Source organism: Fusarium sambucinum, chromosome IV (genome assembly GCF_050947815.1).
Source record: "Fusarium sambucinum isolate potato_lamoka chromosome IV, whole genome shotgun sequence".
Taxonomy (NCBI): domain Eukaryota; kingdom Fungi; phylum Ascomycota; class Sordariomycetes; order Hypocreales; family Nectriaceae; genus Fusarium; species Fusarium sambucinum.
Genome location: NC_139291.1, coordinates 3432027 through 3452896, shown reverse-complemented (window position 1 = coordinate 3452896; position 20870 = coordinate 3432027). Strand labels below are relative to the sequence as shown.

At 49.2% G+C, this 20870-nt stretch overlaps 4 protein-coding genes across 4 annotated transcripts; 2 read left to right on the top strand and 2 right to left on the bottom strand.

Annotated features, from left to right (window-relative positions):
- Window positions 1-426: 426 nt before the first annotated feature.
- FSST1_001126 (Endonuclease/exonuclease/phosphatase) lies at window positions 427-1326 on the top strand (the record flags this gene model as incomplete). The annotated part of the gene is made up of 1 exon (XM_083225262.1): window positions 427-1326. One exon carries the CDS (start codon window positions 427-429, stop codon window positions 1324-1326), a length of 900 nt encoding a protein of 299 aa, XP_083091308.1.
- A 546-nt stretch (window positions 1327-1872) lies between these two features.
- FSST1_001125 (uncharacterized protein) lies at window positions 1873-2822 on the bottom strand (the record flags this gene model as incomplete). Its single annotated transcript, XM_083225251.1, has 2 exons — window positions 1873-2388; window positions 2439-2822. The coding sequence occupies 2 exons, from the start codon at window positions 2820-2822 to the stop codon at window positions 1873-1875; spliced, it is 900 nt and encodes a 299-aa protein (XP_083091307.1).
- A 2113-nt stretch (window positions 2823-4935) lies between these two features.
- On the top strand, window positions 4936-9052 carry FSST1_001124 (uncharacterized protein; the record flags this gene model as incomplete). The annotated part of the gene is made up of 3 exons (XM_083225240.1): window positions 4936-5015; window positions 5068-8326; window positions 8375-9052. 3 exons carry the CDS (start codon window positions 4936-4938, stop codon window positions 9050-9052), a joined length of 4017 nt encoding a protein of 1338 aa, XP_083091306.1.
- A 661-nt stretch (window positions 9053-9713) lies between these two features.
- On the bottom strand, window positions 9714-20160 carry FSST1_001123 (uncharacterized protein; the record flags this gene model as incomplete). Its single annotated transcript, XM_083225229.1, has 9 exons — window positions 9714-10466; window positions 10515-11151; window positions 11198-11418; window positions 11466-13234; window positions 13292-16029; window positions 16093-16370; window positions 16533-17737; window positions 17839-19670; window positions 19730-20160. The coding sequence occupies 9 exons, from the start codon at window positions 20158-20160 to the stop codon at window positions 9714-9716; spliced, it is 9864 nt and encodes a 3287-aa protein (XP_083091305.1).
- Between the last annotated feature and the right edge of the window lie 710 nt (window positions 20161-20870).

The window sequence follows — 20870 nt, the reverse complement described above, 5'->3', positions numbered from 1 at the left end:
AGAGAGCTACTGTAATAAGCTAGAGACACCATGGGTCAAGATAAACGTGCTAGGCTAGAGATAATAGCGGCGTCATCGTCATGGAGTCTTCCGTCGTAGCGGCACTCCGAGACTGCCGGAGTTCCAACAGTACAAGAGGTCATAGGTCCCCGAAAGGACTGCACAGAATTGCTAAGGTCTTGGGAGCTGCGTCAGCATCACTTTATGCCAATATGTGCGTTACTGCCAAGTCTTAGCAGCAGCGTTTAACACAAATCATATCTACATAGGTACCTACCTAGGCACCTTGCTACCGAAACCCCTCGACTCAAAAGGTGCCATACCAAAGTACTTTCAAAGACCTTGAACCAAGGTACAAAAGTCGGACGCATACGAACACGCAAATTCGTTTCTTCCACTATTCACAGAACTTGAAGAGCGACAAACATGAAATTCGCTACTCTTCTTACCAGTGTCGTGGCTGTTGCTGCAGCGCCTCTATCACGGACGACAGATGTACGGCTTATGACTTACAACATTCGTCTGGCCCCTAACCACCCCGAGCGAGGCGAGGAACTCTGGCCTGTCCGTCGACCACGCTTGGTCTCCCAACTAAACTTCGAAACTTCGGGAAGGCCGGAATCTCTTGTGTGCATGCAAGAAGCGACATACCCACAAATTCAAGATCTTCAACAAGACCTTGGCGATGAATGGGATTACTATGGTGTAGGACGAAAGGGCGGCAAGAGGGGAGAATTCTCGCCCATTTTCTATCGTCCCTCTGTCTGGAACATGGAGGATTCCAAGACCTACTGGCTCAGCTCAACACCCCAAAAAGTCGGCTCTCGAGGATGGGACGCCGCATTTCCAAGAATTGTCACGGTCGCACGGTTCCAACATATCAGCACTGGAAACCGGTTGGTGTATATGTGCACACACTTTGATCACAAAGGAAAGACGGCTCGCGAAAACTCAGCAAAGCTTGTCTCTACTACAGCTGAAGAATGGTCTTCCCATGGATTCGAGAATGTGCCTGTTTTTATCGGTGGCGACCTGAACTCGTCCCCCGACGAGCCGGCTTATAAACATCTTGCCAGCGCGATGAACGATGTAAAGAGTATCATCCCACTTGCGAAGCGATTTGGACATTCATCCTACACATACACAGGATTTACTGTCAGTCCATCAGACGATATGGATTTGGATCACATTTTCGTCAAGGATACAAGCGGACTCCAATTCAAGTCTTTTGCCGTTCTCAACAACTTATATGAAGATGGCGTCTTTATTTCGGACCATCGGCCGGTCGTTGTGGACTTGCGGTTGAACCATGTTAGCCGCAAATAGCACGATGCCTAAAAAGTAAGAGATGGAGTTTATTATTATGACAGGGCGTTGGCATGTATTTAATGTTATGATACCCATATGAAACGATTTAGATTCCAATAAAAAGAATTATAAATTATGTCTTGTTTGTGCTGGTTGCTTGTATTGGTGACGTCTCCTTCGCAACCACTCACGATTTTCACCAGACCTGCTGCTCCATAGTTTTCGCTTTTGACAATTTGGTACACTTGGGATGCATCCAATCACATTATATGGGAAGATCAAAAACGCTTGGAACAAGTTCCCGATGACTCCACACTCGCGATGAGATAGATATAGAAAATAACGGAAAAGCTATAGACGTCGCTTTGTTTCGTCTCACCACTAAGCCTTAGCTTCAGGCAAATACATTGCCCATATAGCGGCAGTCATTATGTTCCATGGCGTAGATATGTACAAGAGACTAAATTAGCAGGCCACTTTATGATATATAGACTGGTGTAGGTAGTTTTAGGTCTTGTTTTTATATTCTAAAGTTTAGAGGCAATAACCAATTAAGTGGCACACTCATACCAAGTCAGTGTAAGGGGGAGGAGGCGCATCAGGGTGATCGTACTGCTCGCTGTGCCCATTGTGATCCGCATCAGGGGTTCTGTCCTCATCTTCGATTTCTGCCGTCCATTGAGCAGCTCCTGCCGTAGTTGTCAGGAGAAAGAATAACGACAAGACAGGAACGAGTTCCAGGATCATAGCAACTGTGCCGAACCAAACATACTCCCATGCGCGGTCCCTCAGCGCCTTCTTCTGCTCAACCTTTGAGTAGCCCTTGAGTTGGAACCATCGATAATGAGCGAGCTTTCCAAGCCGGGTGCCTGTGATGATGATGAAGGCGGGCGTGCCAACGACAGGGACGAAGTTGAGTGGCAGGAATACGATAAGCTCAACGATTTGAATTATGCTCCAGGGCGTGTAGACCGCATCAGCTGTAGGTTTTCCAAGCATCCGAACGGGGCTTGGTGCATCCAAGAAGAGAATTCGCTGTGGTGCAATAAGATCCTTATGCCCCAGCTTGATGAGAGCGGCCTGCTTGATGTCAGTATCTCGAACAAAAGTATACTAGAGGGAAAGCTTACATCAAACACATCCACGCGACATTCATCGACAAAGAACCCCTCGAATAGACCCTGTATGATGACCAAGCCTTCCCCCAGCACCAGTACCACAGTATTGACCCACGCGCCCCAGCCATGAAAGATGGCTAAGAATGCATACTGGGGTAAGAAGGTAAACGTGAAGAGAACAAAGTATACAAGAAACGATATCAAAGATAAAGGTAAAATCCTGCTCATAAAGAGTGGCCAAAACTCGCGGTTGCATAGAAAGAACCAGATACCACGTAAAGGAAAGGACCCGGCCTTGCCGGCTCTTTTGAGGTACATGAATGGCCGATGGAGCGGCCCTGTCCATGGCCCTTCATGGGGGTGGTGTTGGTTCGGATAGGGGTCTCTGGTTGGCATTTTGGCGAATCTTTAAGAATAGATTTGTGAAGGCATCACCGTAAGAGAAAGCAGTCCAATGTCGAAAGGCAAAACACAAGGGAAATGACGTCAATTGGCGAAAAGCCTTGGTCAAAGCGGAGCGACGCAATGTTAGCCCCGGCAATTAATCTTTTTGTTCCCTGACGCCTACCATTAGTAGTTAGTTAATTGCAACAGCTCTTAAGAGGTTTCATTACCATTTATAGATGCAAAAAGAAAGCCTCGCAAACGCTCGCAATCGAATTTATATAGAAACAGCCCGATGCGGGGGTCGAACCCGCAACCTTGAGATCGCGTACTCGTAAGAGTCTCACGCTCTACCGATTGAGCTAACCGGGCGTGGCTCTTATTGGTTGAGAGCCGGAGCCCCAATTGGCATATTGCAATTGACGTTGGCAATCTAGATAGTGAGTAGCATAAAAAATGCCTGGCCTTCTAATAAGTTAGGGTATAGAAATAAGTAGTCTAAGATTCATAATCTAATAAGCATAAAGTGACCTACTAATTTCGTCTTTTGTGCTCCCAGCGGTCAATTTTTCTGATACCCGGGGGCAATCCCTTGGTACCAGAGCTTGAAACACCTAATGTGTTGGCAAACTTCCTCATCTTCCTTACTTTGAAGTGTCATTAGTTTCACGGGGGCTATGTTATCGAAATTGTGGTTTCTAAGTGAGAGCCCTTTATGTTGAAAAGTGCAACGATAGAACCTTGTCTTTGAAAATCAGAAACCAGCCGGGATGTCATCGTATAACCAACAAGTCCAGTCTACGATCTATATCAATAACAATCAGCCCACAAAGAAGAGCCAAATACGCTTACTATGAATTTAAACAATTTCTTCAACGGATAGCATACCATAAACCCTGACAGCGCCTATCAAAACTGGCGTTTAGAAATAGCATGCTAACGGGAAGGGAAATACCCTAGAGTGTAACCTTTGCAAAACGATGCCGAGCTCTCAGAAAGATTGGCCGCTGGAGGCTCAAAAGACGAAATTAGTAGGTCAGTTTATGTTACTTAATCACACTTTTTAGCCTTTTTGTTTTTGTACCCCAAATCGTAGGAGTCTAACGTTTCCAGTTCCTGTTGGCCGAGCATCAAGCGGCCAACGTTTCTTATATCAAGGTCTTCCTAAGAAAGTCTATTCATTCTGCTGAAAATCAGCTCTGCTCTAGACGCTCCCTCGCCCAGGGTGGTAGTTATTCGGTCGCTGAAAATCTCATACTCCTTTTGCACTTGTCAGCTGTCACCTCTTATTCATCCACGAGTGCGAAGCACTCCAGTGTGCAGCAACGCGGAGAAATTGCAAATGCGTTACAATGACCCAGACCCGAATACAGGATTACAATATCCTCCTAATCACGTTTATCTCATACTTTTGGTAGTTCGTACCGTGCCACAGGCGAAAGAAAAGAGCAGGGTATTCAGGCAACCACCCCCCATCCATATACTTTCCAGCATACGAATATGAATTCGAACCAATCGCCCACCTGGAGGTTGAACCAGACATTTGACATGAAATTAATATATAGTAGTAATGTCTAAGGTATTATTGATAAAGCTATCAAATGGATTACTGCATAATACGCAACAAGTTGCGCTTCCCCCTAAATCACCTTGATCTCTTGTAGATACTCCGATGCAGAGTGCACTGGTAATTGCTTGCACTCCCATATGTATGGCCACTGCACGCTCTTTCCCTCTCTGCAGTGCCTTCCTCCCGTTGCGTTTTTGATCGCGTGCTCAACGCGTCATCCCCAACGAAGTTACTCACCAGTTCTTCAAGACGGAAGGAGCTCCTGCCTCGTCCCCGTCCTCAACCCACGGACCATCACCTTCTCCCCCGTTACTCCCCCTCCAAGTTTCTTCTTCTCCTCCTCATCCACCTTCATCCTCTTCTCTCTTCACCATCCATTCTCACCACGAGAAGATTTCCCTTCTCATTCCCTTCGTTTACTTTCGTTCATCTTCAAGCACCCTTCCGCTCTCTTCTGGAGCATTATCTTACACTTGCCCGCTTACAGCAGCTCGCCTCTTTGCATTCGCAAACAATCCAATCATCCGGCTACTTTCACGACTCCGCTCGCACAGGATGCGTATCTCCGCATCTCTCGGGGTCCTTGTGGCCAGCGGCCTTTTGGGTCACTCTGCCTCACAGGCCACTGATTACAGGTAAGTGAAATGCCGTCGCTGTTCAAGATTTCAGGCTAACCTTCAATCATAGTAACGCCAACGGCAGCCCCAGCGGCCAACCTGACGGCTCTGGCAATGCCATCCCTGGCAGCAATGGGGGAGTGTCTAACACCTTTCCTTACCCAAGCACCGCTGTGGGATCCATCCCCGGAAACCTTCCCAGCTCTGCCTCTCCCGGTGGTGGTTCCAACGGTCCCTACCCCAACGGACCCGGTGGCATTCCCGGAAACCTTCCCGGAAACCTTCCCGGCTCTGGCTTTCCAGGTGATGGCTCCAACAGTATTCCTCCCAATGGACCTGCTGGCGGCCCTGGAAACCTTCCTGGATCTATCCCCGGCAGCTCTCCAAGCAATGGCAATGGTAACATCCCAGGTGCTGGATCTGTGATCATTCCCAGCAACTTTCCTACCAACATTCCCCAGAACGTTCCCGGTTCCCCTGATTCTCCCCCTTCTGGTGCCTCGGATATCCCTACTTGCCCCCTCCGCTCTACCAAGACTTTGGTTGTCACTATCTACCCTACGGATACTCAAAGCGAGTCTGGCTTCCACTGGCCCGATGATTCCGATTCCGATGTATCTTACACCCCAACGCCTACGCCCACCACGCCTCCTGGAATCACTTCATTGCCCCCAAACTCTGGTGTACCCATTTTCACTACCTTAACACTTGATATTTGGGGTCCTGATGGCAGTCCTTCCAATCCTGGTTCGGGCAACAACGGCGACACAAGTACCAGCAATGGAAGCCAGTCTAGTGACGGCGACAGCCCCAGTGACGGCAGCAGTCCTGGAGATAGCTCCGGCAACAATGATGGAACCGATTCGCACGACGGCAACGGCCCCGATTCCAATGGCGGAAATGATTCTCACAACAACCCTGACTCCCCTTTATTTCCTCCAACCCCTGACTCCAACAGTGCTCCCCAGTACTCTGACAGTACTTCCGAAGGCTCGTCCGCTGGAAATCCTGGAGCCTCAGGAATCAACACACTGGCACCCACCCCTCTCCAGACATCTGGATTTCCCAACGGAGGTATACCTGGCAACCAGCCCCAGTTGCCTTCCGCAGGTCCTGTCCAAGAAGCCAGCGATAGCCTTCCAGTCACCACCCAAGCCGGCGCTGGAGGCCAAGGCGAGACTCCTCCTTGGTTCACAAACATCCCTGGAAGCAACGGTGCCGGTCAGCCATCGTCCCCATATATCACCATCACTGGCCAAGACGGTCTTCCCACTATCATCAGCAGTGATGGGAATGTGGTGTCGGGTGACGCTCAACCGCCAGCAGCACCAGAATCCCCCGAAAATGGCAACAGCCCAGAACTGCCCGGTGGAGTATCTTCAGGCTTTCCTATTCCTCCCCCAATCTTCACTGGTATCCCAGGGTCTCAGAACCCTTTCAACTCCCCCACTGGATCCCCGCCTGGCAGTGGACCTGATGCAGGTATCACAACCTGTGCGACATTCACCATCACCGGCCCCGATGGCCTCCCCACCGTCGTGGACTCTACGTGGGTCGTCCCTCTTAGCACCCTTTCCTTCGAAGCATCTTCTCAAGTCTCCGCCACCTTTGATCCCCAAGCACCACTCTCAACCATTTCACCTGAACTTGGTCTTCCTACTGTTCCAGTTCCTGCATCTGGGTCACCCGAAGATGGATCTGGAGGTTCAGCCGCGATCACAAGCACAATTTTCACCATGATTGGCGCTGATGGTAGTCCTACTGTCGTTTATACCACTTGGAATATCCCAGCTGCCACTGTGTCATCCGGAGACCCAGGTGACGCTTCTGCCCCTGCCTCATCTGGAGACTTCATGACCATTACTGGACTTCCTCCCTTTGGTTCCTCCAGCCTTGGCGGCGAAATCACTACTGTTACTGGCCCAAATGATGCCGCCCAAATCACAACCTGCACCAGTTACACTGTTATTGGTGCTGATGGTCTCCCTACTGTTATTGATTCAACATTTGTTATTCCCGGTCCAGGTAACACTGATGTTACTATCGGTGGTGATCCTGAACTTCCCTCAGGGGCTTCCGATGCTCTTCCCAATGGTGTCACATCACCTGCTACTTTCCAAGTCACAAACACTCCCGAGATTCCTTCACTTATTCCTACTGCTGCCACTGGATCGGGAGGGTTTGGTAGTGATGGTATCACAACCTGCACTAGTTACACCATAATTGGCTCCGATGGTCTCCCAACTGTCGTCGACACAACTTGGGTCATGCCTGGGTCTGCCAATACAAAATCTGAGCTGCCAGCCAACCCATCATTTGTCTCCGACTCACTTCCAACCGGCTTACCTTCTGGTTTCCCTGGCCCATTGACTTCCTCTGCAGGCATTCCTTCCGATGGTAACCAAGGAAGCGTGCCTGGTGTCATTACTTGCACCACTTACACTACTATTGGACAGGATGGTCTCCCTACCATTGTCGACACAACTTTTGTGATTCCTGTGACTACTACAACGCCTTCTGGAACAGGCCTGACACTCCCAACCGCCAATGGCGACGGCCAGACTGGTTTGTCACTTAACCCTACTGGAGCTTATACTACTACAACGACAGCTGCGATCCTGGGCCCGGATGGCAACCCAACACCAACGGTTCAGACTATCGTCTTCAGTGACTCTTCCGCCCTCGGAGTTTCAGCCAGCGCCCCCCAAGGTGGAACCTCAGGTACTGTACCCTCAGGCATTTCTGGACCCCTCTTCACCTCTGGAGACTTGAATTCTCCTTCCACCGACACACCAAGCCTCAATGGATACGGCGATGGTATCACCGGCGCTTCCATGTCAGCTATATTGACCGATGGTAGCGCTGCTGCAGAAGGTACATCTGTTACTGGTACAACCACCGGGACCCTCACCTGGACTGTCACCTCAGTCACTAACCCTCCTGGTGTCCCCGTCTTCTCAGATGGAGCTTCCCAGCCCCCATTTGTGTCTGAATCTTCAAATGATGCCCCTGATGGACCGGCTCAGCCCGCCTATGGATCCGTTGCCACTGAAAGCACCCTCTGGCCCCTTTCCGCTGTTCAGACCTCTACCTGGACCAACGTTATCAAGGCGGAGACCACTTCTTACACCTTCAACTATCCTCTTACCACCCTTGCTACCGTCAGTGCACCCATGAGGCGGCTTGCTCGTCGCCAGTCCATGACTCCTTGGTCGAATTCAACCACTTCTTTGCCAAGTGCAACATCCGCATCCACAGTCACAACCTCTGAGGCCAGTTCTCCCACGGTCTGTCCTGCAGGCGGAAGCATTGGTAACACCACCATTGATGTAAGTCCCCTTGTCCCAATCATTTTGACTTTAACTAACTCTGCCCAGTTTGACAACTCTAAGCCAGGTCCACTCTTCAACCCTGTTGAGAACATTTGGTTCTCTGGCGGCTTCCTCATCGCACCCCCAACTTCACAGCAGTCCCAGCCATACATCCCATCCTCTGGTGGACAGCTCGTGGAGTTCGTCCCTCCCGCTCTTTCGAATACTACAACCACCATCTCTGGAGACGTTGCTCAGATTGGTATGGGCCCTCATGCCGCCAGTCCCTGTTTCCGCTTTGACTTCTTTGGTGCGAATCTTGGATGTGATGCACGCGGAGACGAAAAGTGGTGCGAGTTTGATATCTCAGCCTATCGCTGGAATGAGACTTCATCCACCGAAGAATCGATCGCTTGGTCAGAAACTAAGCAAGTGCCTGCTTGTCCTAAGTTCTCAGAGGGCGGTTACGAGCTGACCCGGGTTGATCTGGATGGGTACAAGGACCTCTCATCGATCTTGATCACCTTGCGTGTTTCGTCAGACCTTCGAGTCTGGTGGGGAGATGATTTCCGTATTGGTTGGAGCGACAACAGCTGTATCGCTGCATCCTGCCGCGCAAATGCGCCATCTCAGTTCGTCAAACGAGAGACTGTCATTTCCGCTCTGCGACAAGGTGTCTATCGGTGGACACCATATGAACTGAAGCGACTTGACGACAGTTTGGTGTGGGAGTCTGCCAACTGAATTATGTCACGTTGCAAAGACCTTATTTGCATTATCGAATGACGCATTCATGTCGAGCGATTTGCTCTGTATTATTGTCACGATTTGAAACGAATTTTCTTGGACGGGCGGTGTAAGGCTTGATGCTGGGACACGGGTTTAATTGAGAGGCAGTTAGATGGATGGGAAAGCATGATGTCAGATATGATCGGATAACTCTTAGCCCAAGTAATCAAGATAAGAATGCATTACTTCTCCCAAAACTTGGAGAATGGCCACCCTGTGAGCCCTGTGAGTTCCATCACTAGATACGTCCAATTGTATGTTCTAGTGTTTTAAGTCCCTTGATTGCTGTAATGCATTGTCTTTCGTCACAGGCCTAACAGAGCCTGTATGTATTGGATCCTACATATAGCCTTATTCAAAGTCAAAACCTCCCTTGATTATTGATATTTGGTCTCTAACGATGATCTGCGGACGTGAAGCAAGTTTTACTTGTGAACTCCGTGGTAGAGATTCTGTAGGAGAACTCCAGCCTAGAAATTTCAAGGCTTTGGAGGGCATGTCACTGTTTCATTCACGCGTCGTTACAACAGTACGACAAATTGTTCAAAGAATCTATTACAGTATAATACATTCTGTTCCGAAACAAGTTGTTCATGTCCGCCCATTATGCAATCAATCAATCACTCGAGGACGTGCTGCCATACTCGGACTCATCGTACTCGATCTCATCATCGCTCGCGTCGCTACAAGCTTCATTGGCACCCATGTCATCCACCCCGTCCTCTACATCGTCTCGTTGCTCGTGTCTATCAGTTGGAACACTGATGGGGAGCGGAGCCACAGTATCGTTGCATTCGATTGAGACGGGTTCAGCCTGCTTGAAAAAGATGTGGTCTTCTTGTAGGCGTTTGCCTTGGCTGACAAAGCCCATTGGGCTGTGGGCAAAGTCCTGGCCTCGGCGACGGACTGCGAGCCATTCTTGCAAAAAGGTCAAGGGGGTCTGGACAAGCTGCTTCTGCTCGCATACAACGGGCTCACTCACTTGGCCATCCTCGCGACTGACTTCGTCTTCGGGACCTTCACCATCTGCTTCAACGCCATTCTCTGGGGTACCCTCCTGGATTCCAAGCAGGGTGCACATGGAGAGATACTCTTCCCATTCAAAGTACAGTCGTCCACTGTAGACTCCAAGTTCGATCTGCAACCAGATTGGCGCCTTCCAAGACGAAGGCAGAGGGGGGATGCTATGGAAGTTCATGTCGTTGAACTGAAGCATCTTCCGGGTTATCGGTGCAGAATAAACAAGAAGGTGCGTATTAACATTGACATTAAGGTCTCTCATGAGGGGAATCAGAGCTTCGGCTTCTTCGGGTACGATAATAACAGCGATGTCAGCGACTGAACTCCAAAGAACCCAGTTAACAGGGCGCTAAGACTTTGTCAGTACGGCTTAGCTCAATTACTTTGTAATACTTACCAAGAAATTGTCCATGGAGAGATCACCATGAGGTCTGATGGTCCGTCCGAACTCTACTGTTTCGAAAAGCTTGGATTTCGTGGCTCCGGATTGCACCTTGAATTTCCGACCAACACCTGTTCTTGCAAGCGCACGGGATACATGAATGAAGTAGTTGTTGTCTGCAGGGAGCCTGCCAGTCCTGACAAAAGCCTCGAGGCTGGCATTGAGACCCGGAAAGGAGAGCGCTGCATAATGCTGGGGCTTCTTGACCTGTCGAACAGATTCAACTTCAAAGGCAACCTCTCTTTCCTGCTCGACCTCTTGCAAAGCCGACGCATGGACTGCTTTGCCGGTATCTTGGAAGGTCTTTCGTCGGCCATTGAGTTCCTGAATAAACCCTTTCAGGATTTCATTGTCCGATGTCTGCATACCAGGCATGCGACTTTTCGTCTTTGGCTCGTAGAGATTTTGCAAGCTTTGCTTCTCATCTTGTTTGATCGCCTGCACATATGCCTTCCGCTCCGCCTTTTCGGTTAGGAACTTAGGGTAGTCTAGTGCGGCTTGCATTCGTCGGCAGTAATCCATGCCTTGAGAGTAGTAGAGGGGCTGTAGCTGCTCGATTTGGTCACAGGTATTGTCCAAAAGCCATTGGATACTACAGAAAATATTAGTTGAGTTGACAATGTATAGAACAGACTTACACATCGGCCGAGTCGATTGGCTCGTGTATAGTTTTCCCCTGGAGATCTGCAATGCTTTGGTGGACTTCGGGAGGGATAAAGAAGGAAACTGCTTGCGTTGTCCCGAGCTGGCGAAGGCGCATGGCAGCTTGTACAGTATGGTCCTTTGTTTGGCCAAGTCGGAGAGTAAGAGCGCCTTTCGCATCAGGAGGCAATCTAAGATCAGTACCGCGAGTGTGTGCCTGACTACAAGTTAGTATGATATTATTTGAAGAGTAATCTTACGCACCTCATCGAGATAGATCAGACAATTACTGAGGTCGTCGGCGAAAGGAGAAGCAATAAGGGGTGTTCTTCGTCCTTCCCTCGTCAATATCCAAGGTTTATTGTCCTCATCAAAATACAAGCCTGCCGAGGCATGGTGATCGATCTTCAACCATTGTCCGACCAAAGTGATGTTGTCCATTTCTAGAATTTGTGCACCAGCATCGATCAAAATGCGAATTGACATCCATTTCAAGCAATTTAGAAGATCAACTTCAGACGCTCTTCCAATTTTTGACTTGAGTACGTCTTGTGGCAGAATACAATATCTGTTTCGTGGATGAAGAAGATATGTGAGAACCTCGGCACTGGTGTGATGGAGACTCTTCAAGTCTTGCTGTTCAATGTTTAGCGGCAGCATTGTTCGGTTATCGTTTGTACCGCTGAATCCTGTACTCAGGGACTTGTCTGTCAAGCTCTTTGGGCTGTCTGAAGTGGTGCCGAGTGATGATAGGGGGATATCCCAACCATTCGACTGCAATTTCACTTCGAACTGTTTTGCATGCCGTGGGAACACAAAGTTGTTCAAAAAGTAATCGACGACAACACCATTGTACCGGACAGTTTTCCATATCTCCCACAGCTGCATCTCATCATCCACGTTGATCGAGTTCCATGCCTTGAGAGATGGTGGAAAGTTCTCTGTGCTGCTTGTCCATGTATCGTACTCGGTTGAAGGATCGTCGGATTTCAAGATGTGTTCTAAAGATTGTCGAAGTTGAGACAGATTGACACCGTCATAGTAGAACGCTAGACAGGTAAAAAGAATAGCCACGTCAGGATGGCCCCATTCGGACTGGTCGCTAGGAACACCTTTGGCATGAAACGGGACGGCGATCGGGTCACGCTGAGGGTGGAGGCCGTATTCAACGTTCCAGCGCTTCTTCAGTGTCATCATCAGGATACGGCTGACAAGGAGACCGCGAAGAAGGTAAATGGTTTGCCTCAAGCTAGGCTTATCTGGCGACAGATTGCGAACAAGTTGGATGCTTGTAGACCGGGGTCTAGCTGAGGAAATGAAATCCTTGACAGCAACCCGATCTCTGGCCGGCATTGCCTGCTGGGTCAATAGGAGTATACCTCCGGCGCCTTGGCAGATATCTGTTGTCAGTCTACGGACCAATTCGTCCTCAACATCCTGTCGAAGGAAGAAGACAAAGGGAAAACCTCCACCCTCTCGGCGAATCACGCTGATAGAATGTGGGAATACGCCTGAAAGATCGTACAAATGGTTGTCAACAAGTCGAAGCACAGCTTCGGCAACAAGCCACCGGTGTGGGTGGCCGTCAACTGTCGTCTGAGAACCAGACGGATAGATGAGTTGAGTTCGGACTGCCAGGGTATAATCAGACTCATCAAGAATATCTCGTGAAACTCTGCTAAGCCAGTCATGTACTTTGATCATTGGTCCCGCCTGTTGGGGTTGCTCATCCAAAAGTCGTTGCCGACCACTGAGCATGAAAGACATGTGGTGTTCGGGCTGACAGATCATCACACCTGCGGACTTGAGCATCTCCAGATGGATAGAGTGATACGCTCGGATATTCTTCTCAGTTGTGGGCGTCCTTCGAGAGAAAGGAACGTGTCGGATACCACGACCTAGGATGCCTCCAAGCCTGGCTTGTAGCAACTGGGCCGTTTGTTGAAGCAGAGCTTTAGGTACAATGATCCGAACAAGTTGTTTTTTGTTCGCAAGAGCTGCGGCAGCCATCGGGATAATACAAGAGGTTTTCCCTGCATAATGGGTTAGTCACTACGAAGGTCATGTCAAAGATCTTTCCGATCACTTACCTTGACCCATATTCATCTGTAGAACAGAGTTGGATCCGGACTCGGGCGAAATTGTTGCCAAGGCGACATCGATCTGGACAGGACGAATCATCATATCAGACTCGATTTCAAGAAGTAACCAATCTGGATATCCCTCTGGGCTCCAATTTGAGTGACCCTTGTTGGAGTCTTCTTCGTGGTACCTGCCGGATGTTTTCTTCAACGCCAGATCATGAAGGCGAACCTCTCTTTGGTATTTGGTGATATTGACTCCCATATTCAGAAGAGCCTGTTTCATTCCACTCCCAAAATGACAACCTTGGGATGCCACAGAACCGAGGCAAGAAAGCAAGGTAGATTTCGTAACGATAGGCCATAGGTTTCCAGCCTTGAGCCAGAAGATGCGCCTCTGTGAACATACAGGACTAGGCACGTTGAGGGCTGAGCTGATGGCATAGAACCCGTCCTCAATGTTCTTTGAACTCAGTGAGATGGCAGCGTCCTGTGTCTGCATAACGCCAGTGAATCTTTGCGAGGTATCAAGCCGCTCAAATGAACTCAGGCTTTGCTGAAAGTCATTGGCGTAGCGGCGTCTGACTGCTGATTTAGAAGAGCCTAATCGCTGAGCGATCGTTCTCAGTCTTGCAGCAGACTCAGTAACCTGCCTGCCAGTAGGGAACAACCCTGCCCCATTATTTGCAATGCCAGGAACTCGTAAATTGACACTTGTACCTTTGCCTCTGTTACTCTTCCATGCAAAGTTTCCAAATCGTTGGCCAAAGTCATTTTCGCTGAGGAAAGGCCGCTCTGTTGAGCCACGAGATTCCACCGAAGTGGGCTTGGCCTTAGTAGCCACCTTGACAATTCTGTACGGTTTCGCCAGCAGCTGACGCAGGTCCACAAGCTCGCCTCCTCGTATCCTCACGGTGTAAGCCTCCTCCGAGGAGGGCACTGGAGGAGGTTCGTACCTATCATTCAGTGTACGTCTGTCAAGAATAGTTTGAACATCTTTCACGTGTTCGGCCAGGTCTCTGTTCATGAACAGGCGTCTCCATTCTGGGCGGATAGCCTCCAAAGCAGGTCCGATATCAATCAGAAGTGAGCGTTCCAGGCCACTTACAGTAGGCTCCAGGCATGGCCACTGGCTCAGGAGGTGATTGGCAAAGAACTTGCAGTCTTCTTCCACCTTGGTTTCATGTTTAGCTCGCTCGATTTGCAACTTTCTCAGAAGCTTTCCGCTCGAGTATTGTCCCAGTCCCGCTGCAACACTCTCTTCCGGGGCGACCTTGTAGGGCTTGAGAAGTTGAAGGACATAATCAAGTTGTGGTGTCTGGTTAGGTTGAAAATGTTCGAACTCTTCCCACTGCGGAAGATCGAGGTCTGTGAGATCTGTGAAGACTGCAGAGGCGACCAGAGTTCTCAAGAGTGGCATGCTGGCATCCAGGTGGAATGACATTGGTCCAAGCAGGTACATCAACTTGTAACGGTCGGCTGCCGCCTCTCGAACAAAGCGGACCAACGGACCCCATGACTGGAGAATGTCGACCTTCAGTTTCTCGTTAAGGGATGTCACATCCAAAGGAGCCACGAAACCACCAATAGTCCCACCTTGCGAGAGTATTTGAGCCAGACCATCAGTAGTCTTGAAGCTTTTTGGCCATTGCCGAATCAAGTAAACAACCTCCAGCACGTTGCGATGCATGATGTTGTTGACAGTAGGGCGGTCTCGAGACACGTAGAGGCGGTTTGCAGGTGACATGCGATTGGAGGTACTTTCCAAACATCTTTCAACGGCTTCTTGCCGCAACATTACTCGCGCGTGTAGGTGTGGCTCACCGGCAGGAGGCAACTCTGGCTGTTCAATGGTAGCTTGGTCCTTTGTTGCAAACATCGCCAAAGTTGAAGAACCTCCTAGGATCCGATCCACTATAGGTCGAAACGCTGAGCTCTGCAGCCTCAGAGGTAACTCATCAATCCAGTAATCTGTTCTCATCACTTGAAGGTCTTGGGGGTAGTATGCTCTCTGGGGTGTTAATTGAGCGATCCTCCGCAATACATCCATGGAAGGGGGTGTGAGTGGTGTCCACGGTTGTGAAATACCTGCTTGAAGCCACTGAATAGCTTCTTCAGTTCCAGTACGACCCGTCAAGGGGTCTGGCAGAAGGAAAGAGGTGCAGGCATGAAGGAGCGCCTTGGTGAAAACTAGCGTAGGCTCCGGCGCACAGTCAATCCTTCCCAAGGTCGTGTTGATGTTGAACCTACCGAACTTGCCAGTCGCTGCGATTCTCACCGTGACATGGCACCCATCCGAATGCGCAGCCAGATGACCCAAAGGTACCAAGATAGATCTGTGCATAGGGTTGGTAAGGCTAGTACATACTAGCTTGCTGCGTAGGCCGTACCAGGTCCCGGCATCCTGATTTTCGTCAATCTGGCATTGCAGTTGAGGTGACTGAAGGAGCCGGTTCCTGTTAGTATGGAATGTAAGGTTAAGCCGTCGAAGCTCGACAGTAAGGTTTCGGCCTTCGGGCTGATACACTAGGATCTGATCACGATCCTCGAAAGAGTCGAGGATTCTAGTGACACGGTTGAACAGCGGGCTGTAAGGATTGACAACATAATCTTTGGCCGGTTTTCCCTTATAAAGTCGTTTCCTCGTGCAGGTGGAATCTCGGATGCTAAGGACGAATGATTTAAAGTCCCTGTCCGGCCAAGGTTTGGTTTTCCTGGTGATCAAGACCTCGCCATTCCTTAGATTCCTATATTTGTTAGTTAAGATGTAGAGCATGCCATGATATTCTGATTCAAAATAAAAAACTTACAGCCAGTGGAAACAATCGTCCACCAATGGGCCTGGTAGGTCGGAATGAATGCCATTACGGAACATCTCTCGGGGTATGAGCTGCAATGAATATTGATTGCCGAAGGCTCTCACAATGAGTTCCCTCGTTTTGCTGAAGCCGACATGAACTTGGTAATACTTAGGGGTTAGACATAGAACATATTGCATTCCGTTACGATTCGACGGGAACGTCATAAGAGATTGGTTTCCGAAAAGCTCTCCTAATACAACTGCATGATTCGGGTCTTGCGGGAGTTTCTATGAATAAAATTAGCATTGTGTAACCAATAACGATCATGGGAGGAAAATGAGTATGTAAAAGGCAAAAGAACCATAGAGATGGGTGTAAGTGCACCAATGCCTTTTCTATGGAGTCCTCTCCATGTCCCCCTTTTGGTCAAGCGGTCAGAATAAACTTACCCCCATTGGACGACCGTCCACGAGCAAGGTCCCTTGCACGTAGTTGTAAAAGACAGTCTGCTCCATAACATCATAAGCTTCTCCTGCTCTGGTGCGGCAAGAGATCCAACCGCCGGGCACTTCAGGCTCCAGTTTCAGTTCATCGAATGTCCTGGCACATCCCTCCTCTTCTGGCCACATTTCCTGAAGTGAAAGGCGGAATGCGTCGGGACTCTGAAGGATAGTTTCAGACACCAACTTAGAAAGCCGGTGTGAAAGTCGGATGTCCCGAATGATGGCATGTTGGAGGGCCTTTGGCAGAGCTTCTAGCCTGACTACAAGATTGTCGTTCAGCATAATGCTGCTCTGAATGTAGATTTCCAGAGCCTTGCCGTCCAGTCCCAATGGTCCATGCGTCAGAGGAGTAAATGTGCGCTTGCACAAAATAGCAGCCCATAAGGCATATTGCTGAAATCTCTGAGCCGTCTCAGCATCTACAAACTTGTAAGATTCCACACGAAGGAGTTTGAACCAGCGGACGCAGGTAGTTCTTGCTCGTAGGAGGAGGGAAACTGCCTCATCGGCTATGCTGGGCATATTGGCCTCCCATGCGAAGTCCAATGTGCGTATCGTGAAGGTGATGATCAGCTCCATCAGGTGAGTTTCTCTCCAGTTGGCAGATAGACTATCAAGGCGAAACAAGAGCTGCTCGAGGAGTCTTGCACAGAAGTTCGGATCGCGGAATACTTCATGAATGAGTCTGAAAGTACTTCCGTTGCTGTCTAAGGGACCACACTGGGTAGCCAGATGACACAGAAGCATCACAGTTGCCTCATTAGAGAAGTTCAAGTTGGCAGATGCTAGCTCCGTGAGGATTGATAACCAACGTCTGGACTTTCCGGACGCAACAGTTTGAAACGCAAGGTACTCGTGCACGTTGATTCCCTGGGGGCATCTAAATGCTGTCGCCATGATCTCGTAAGACGAGGCTCCATATACACTCTTGGCGGAGGTATCTTGTATGATCTGAAAGAAAGTGGATTGTGACGAGCGAGGGATCTGAAGCTTTACATGTTGTAAGAAGCTAAGATATCCTCGGCGACTAGGCCACCTCTTCGAGCGATCATCACAATAGGTCAACTTCAGTCCGTTGGGTCGGCAAACCCCAGATCTACCATCGTCCCACTCAACAGGAAATCTCAAAGTGGCGTAATGTGTGGTGAGAACTAAATAAATCATCATTGTCAGCACATTCCAACTTGTTTTGCAAATAAAATAAAGGAAGGGGGCCACTGTTCCCAGAGGAGAGACTATAGTCTGAACTTACATGGCTTGGTGACTGATGCCAGAGAGCAACTCATGGACGACTTGTTACAAAATTGATTCAACTGCTGATATTCCCGGGCCCAGCACTTCGGTTCGATACCCTCCTCCGCTGGCATAGCTAAGTGCGATACGATAGTCCAGGTTACATCTCGATAGGTCGCCAAAGTCTGGGGACAGAGGAGCTCAAAAATGACAGCCTTCGCAGCGAATTGGTCCGAAGGCAGAGGATGTTCGTAGGCCTGTATTTGTATTCTGTTCATGGTCCGCTTTAGGAAACATCGGCGGCAGTTGCGGTCATCGTGGACAGATGGAGCGAATGGATCGTTATCGTCGACCAAGTACAAACATGTGCTCTCATCCACGTTCTTGGATAATCGAGCGTATTCTTCTGTCTTGGTTCTCCACTCAGCCTCCTTAGCAGTACGCACACCGGTGGCCCAAGTTTCGATTGACTCATGCAAGTCCTTCATCTCTTCGGACATTTCGGACGAGTCATAGAAGCGATGTGCAAAAGACCCACGGACCGGATCGTCGAAGATGCTCACAGTTGACCCTTTACATGAAGCAATACGATCTTGAAGATGGACTTGGATCCGCTGAAGTCGCTTCATCTCAGCTACCGTCGGAAGGAGTAGAATATCAATCATCTCTGGACGGAAAAGAGGATGGAATTCTTCCAGGATAGGATAAAGGGAACAGGCCGCCTTGTCCATGGCAACCCAAAGATCCATGATGTTTAGGATCATTGTGCTCTTGAGCTCGGGAATTTCCGCGTAGACGGAAGCTTGTGGCAGATATTCCTTGATAAAACTGCTTGCCTTTTCGACCCTTATGCGAGGAAACAAACTGCAGTCGTCGCAAAACTCGTTTTGAGCTGTCTCCTTCTTTATCAATTGGAAATGTTCACGAGCGAACGAGCACAGGTGTTGCTTGGCAGCATCTGCAACACTGACAGTGTTCTGTTGGTTGAGCTCAAATTTCACAGGTCGAGTGAAGCCTTGCCAAATCTTGTACAGATGCTGTCCAGCGATCTTCAAGTCCACCTTCATATCTTCAAATGTTGCTTGTTTTGGAAGAATGGGGATAGTCTTTGTCATGGCGAACTTCTGTTGCTTCCAAGAAACTTCGATAAGCTGAGTTGCTTTTGAGACTGCATTCTGGATGCCAGGGCTCAGGCGTGAGAACAAATACTCAACCCTGTCAGTTGTAAGGGGGTCTTGGGCCCTCTCGTTATCAAGATCCAGCTTGACTAGGCGTCTGCAAATCTTCTTCTTGAGGAAGTCCAGCCGGTCGATACCAATGTTTGTTCGCTGCACATGGCTAAGGAACTCACTTAGGAGATGGGCCAACAAAAACTTGTACTCGATACGGCCAACCTCTCCTCCAAGACGCTGGGCAAGGTAGCGGGAAATGGCGACACGCAACACAAGCCAATAAGGGAGTCGTTTCCAGGGTTTGTCTGCATTCTTCCATAGGACATCGTCTCGCACCATCTTCTGTAAAATGGTCGGTGCAAGTCGACGGCCATTCTGTTGGAGGATTCCCATGAGCATGGAGGATATGAGAGCGGGCTCAGAAGCATTCCGGTACTCGGGCATAGAAGTGCCAGCTTTGAGTGCATGAGCGGAGAACTCTGTTAGAGTTTCACGCGACGCATTGTCGAGGAAATTGGCGAGGTGTGAAACGAATCCATTCTCACGAAAAGTGTCAAGCGGGACAGCTACTGCACAACCAGGGAAGTCCCACTGAAGAGCGTTGTCAGTCGCTAGAATGTCTTCGTTACGCGCTGAAGCCTCGAAGGCCTCGAAGACTACTGAGGCACCAAGGACCGGACTATTTAAAATGTCAGTAAGGCAGAAGACGACTGCTATTGAGTTTTGTGTGCGACATACTCTTGGGATCGGCGAATGTAGATCGCGCAATTCTGACTTGAAGCATAAACGACTAAAAAGTCCGACTCTCCAAGGTCATTCAGTTCTCTTGCAAGCGCAGTACGATCGACATGTCCCCCGATGTGAATATTCTTGGTGGTATCGAGGCCACGTCGGACGGACTCCCATACAGAGGCACTGTACTCATTGTTGGGAAGGTTTTGAAGATGCTTGACAGAAGCCAGCAAGCGTTCAGTGAGGGCATTTTGTATGCTATCGAAGTTTGGGTCCTGTCTGTGAGGAAGGTTTGGGGGCAGCACAAGATGGTTGTAAACTGCCTCGTCGAGTGACAAAGGCCGCTCCTGCTGGCCTTTCGCTTTACCAGCTTGCGGCGGTCTAGCCTGGGCCCCGTTTTGAGTCGGCAACTGTTGACGCGTGGGCCTCGCGGCCATAGCGCAGGATTTTCAGAAAATTGTTGTAGTAGGTAGTCAAGGTAGAAGAAGAGTTGGCTGCCTGAAGTTGTCTAAGAGTTAGGCAACACAGTCGACGGAAAGGAAATGGGTATGGGGTGAAGAGGGGAAATGATTTAGAAAAGAAGAAGAAGAGGAAGAAGAGGAAAGAGGAGTAAAGAAATAAAAGAAGAAAAGAAAATCCGGTGATCAATAACAAACCCCAAGGCTGTCGATGTGAATACCTTTCATGCAGCTGCCAGCTGTTGACGGCTGGCACTTGGATTAACACTTTGCCCCCAGCACTGGCACCGAGTACCCAACAGTTCCAAGGAATGAATTTCGCAAACTCGAGAATTGAACATGATTCTTTGTATTACAATCAACATGAAGTAATCGATTATTTTATTCACTTTATCGGCGTCTTTTGAGAATTCTATCCTAAAGTCCCCAAGTGATGGTTGAAGATAATGTGGGCCGGTCGATGTATATAAACCAAAAAGGTACATCCAAGGTTCACAGCTGAGTGAAGCAGCGTTTTCAGCAAACAAGAGACTCGATTCGTATACTTGATGCAGGCAGAATGCAGGTTAATGCTTGGCCAGTTGCAGGGGGCCGACTGTTGTTGCCCGCACCCTCCTGATGGACGGCATTTTGCAGATAGGTAGCTACCCGATCCCTTGCCGTTATTCATTTCATAATAAGTCATTAGC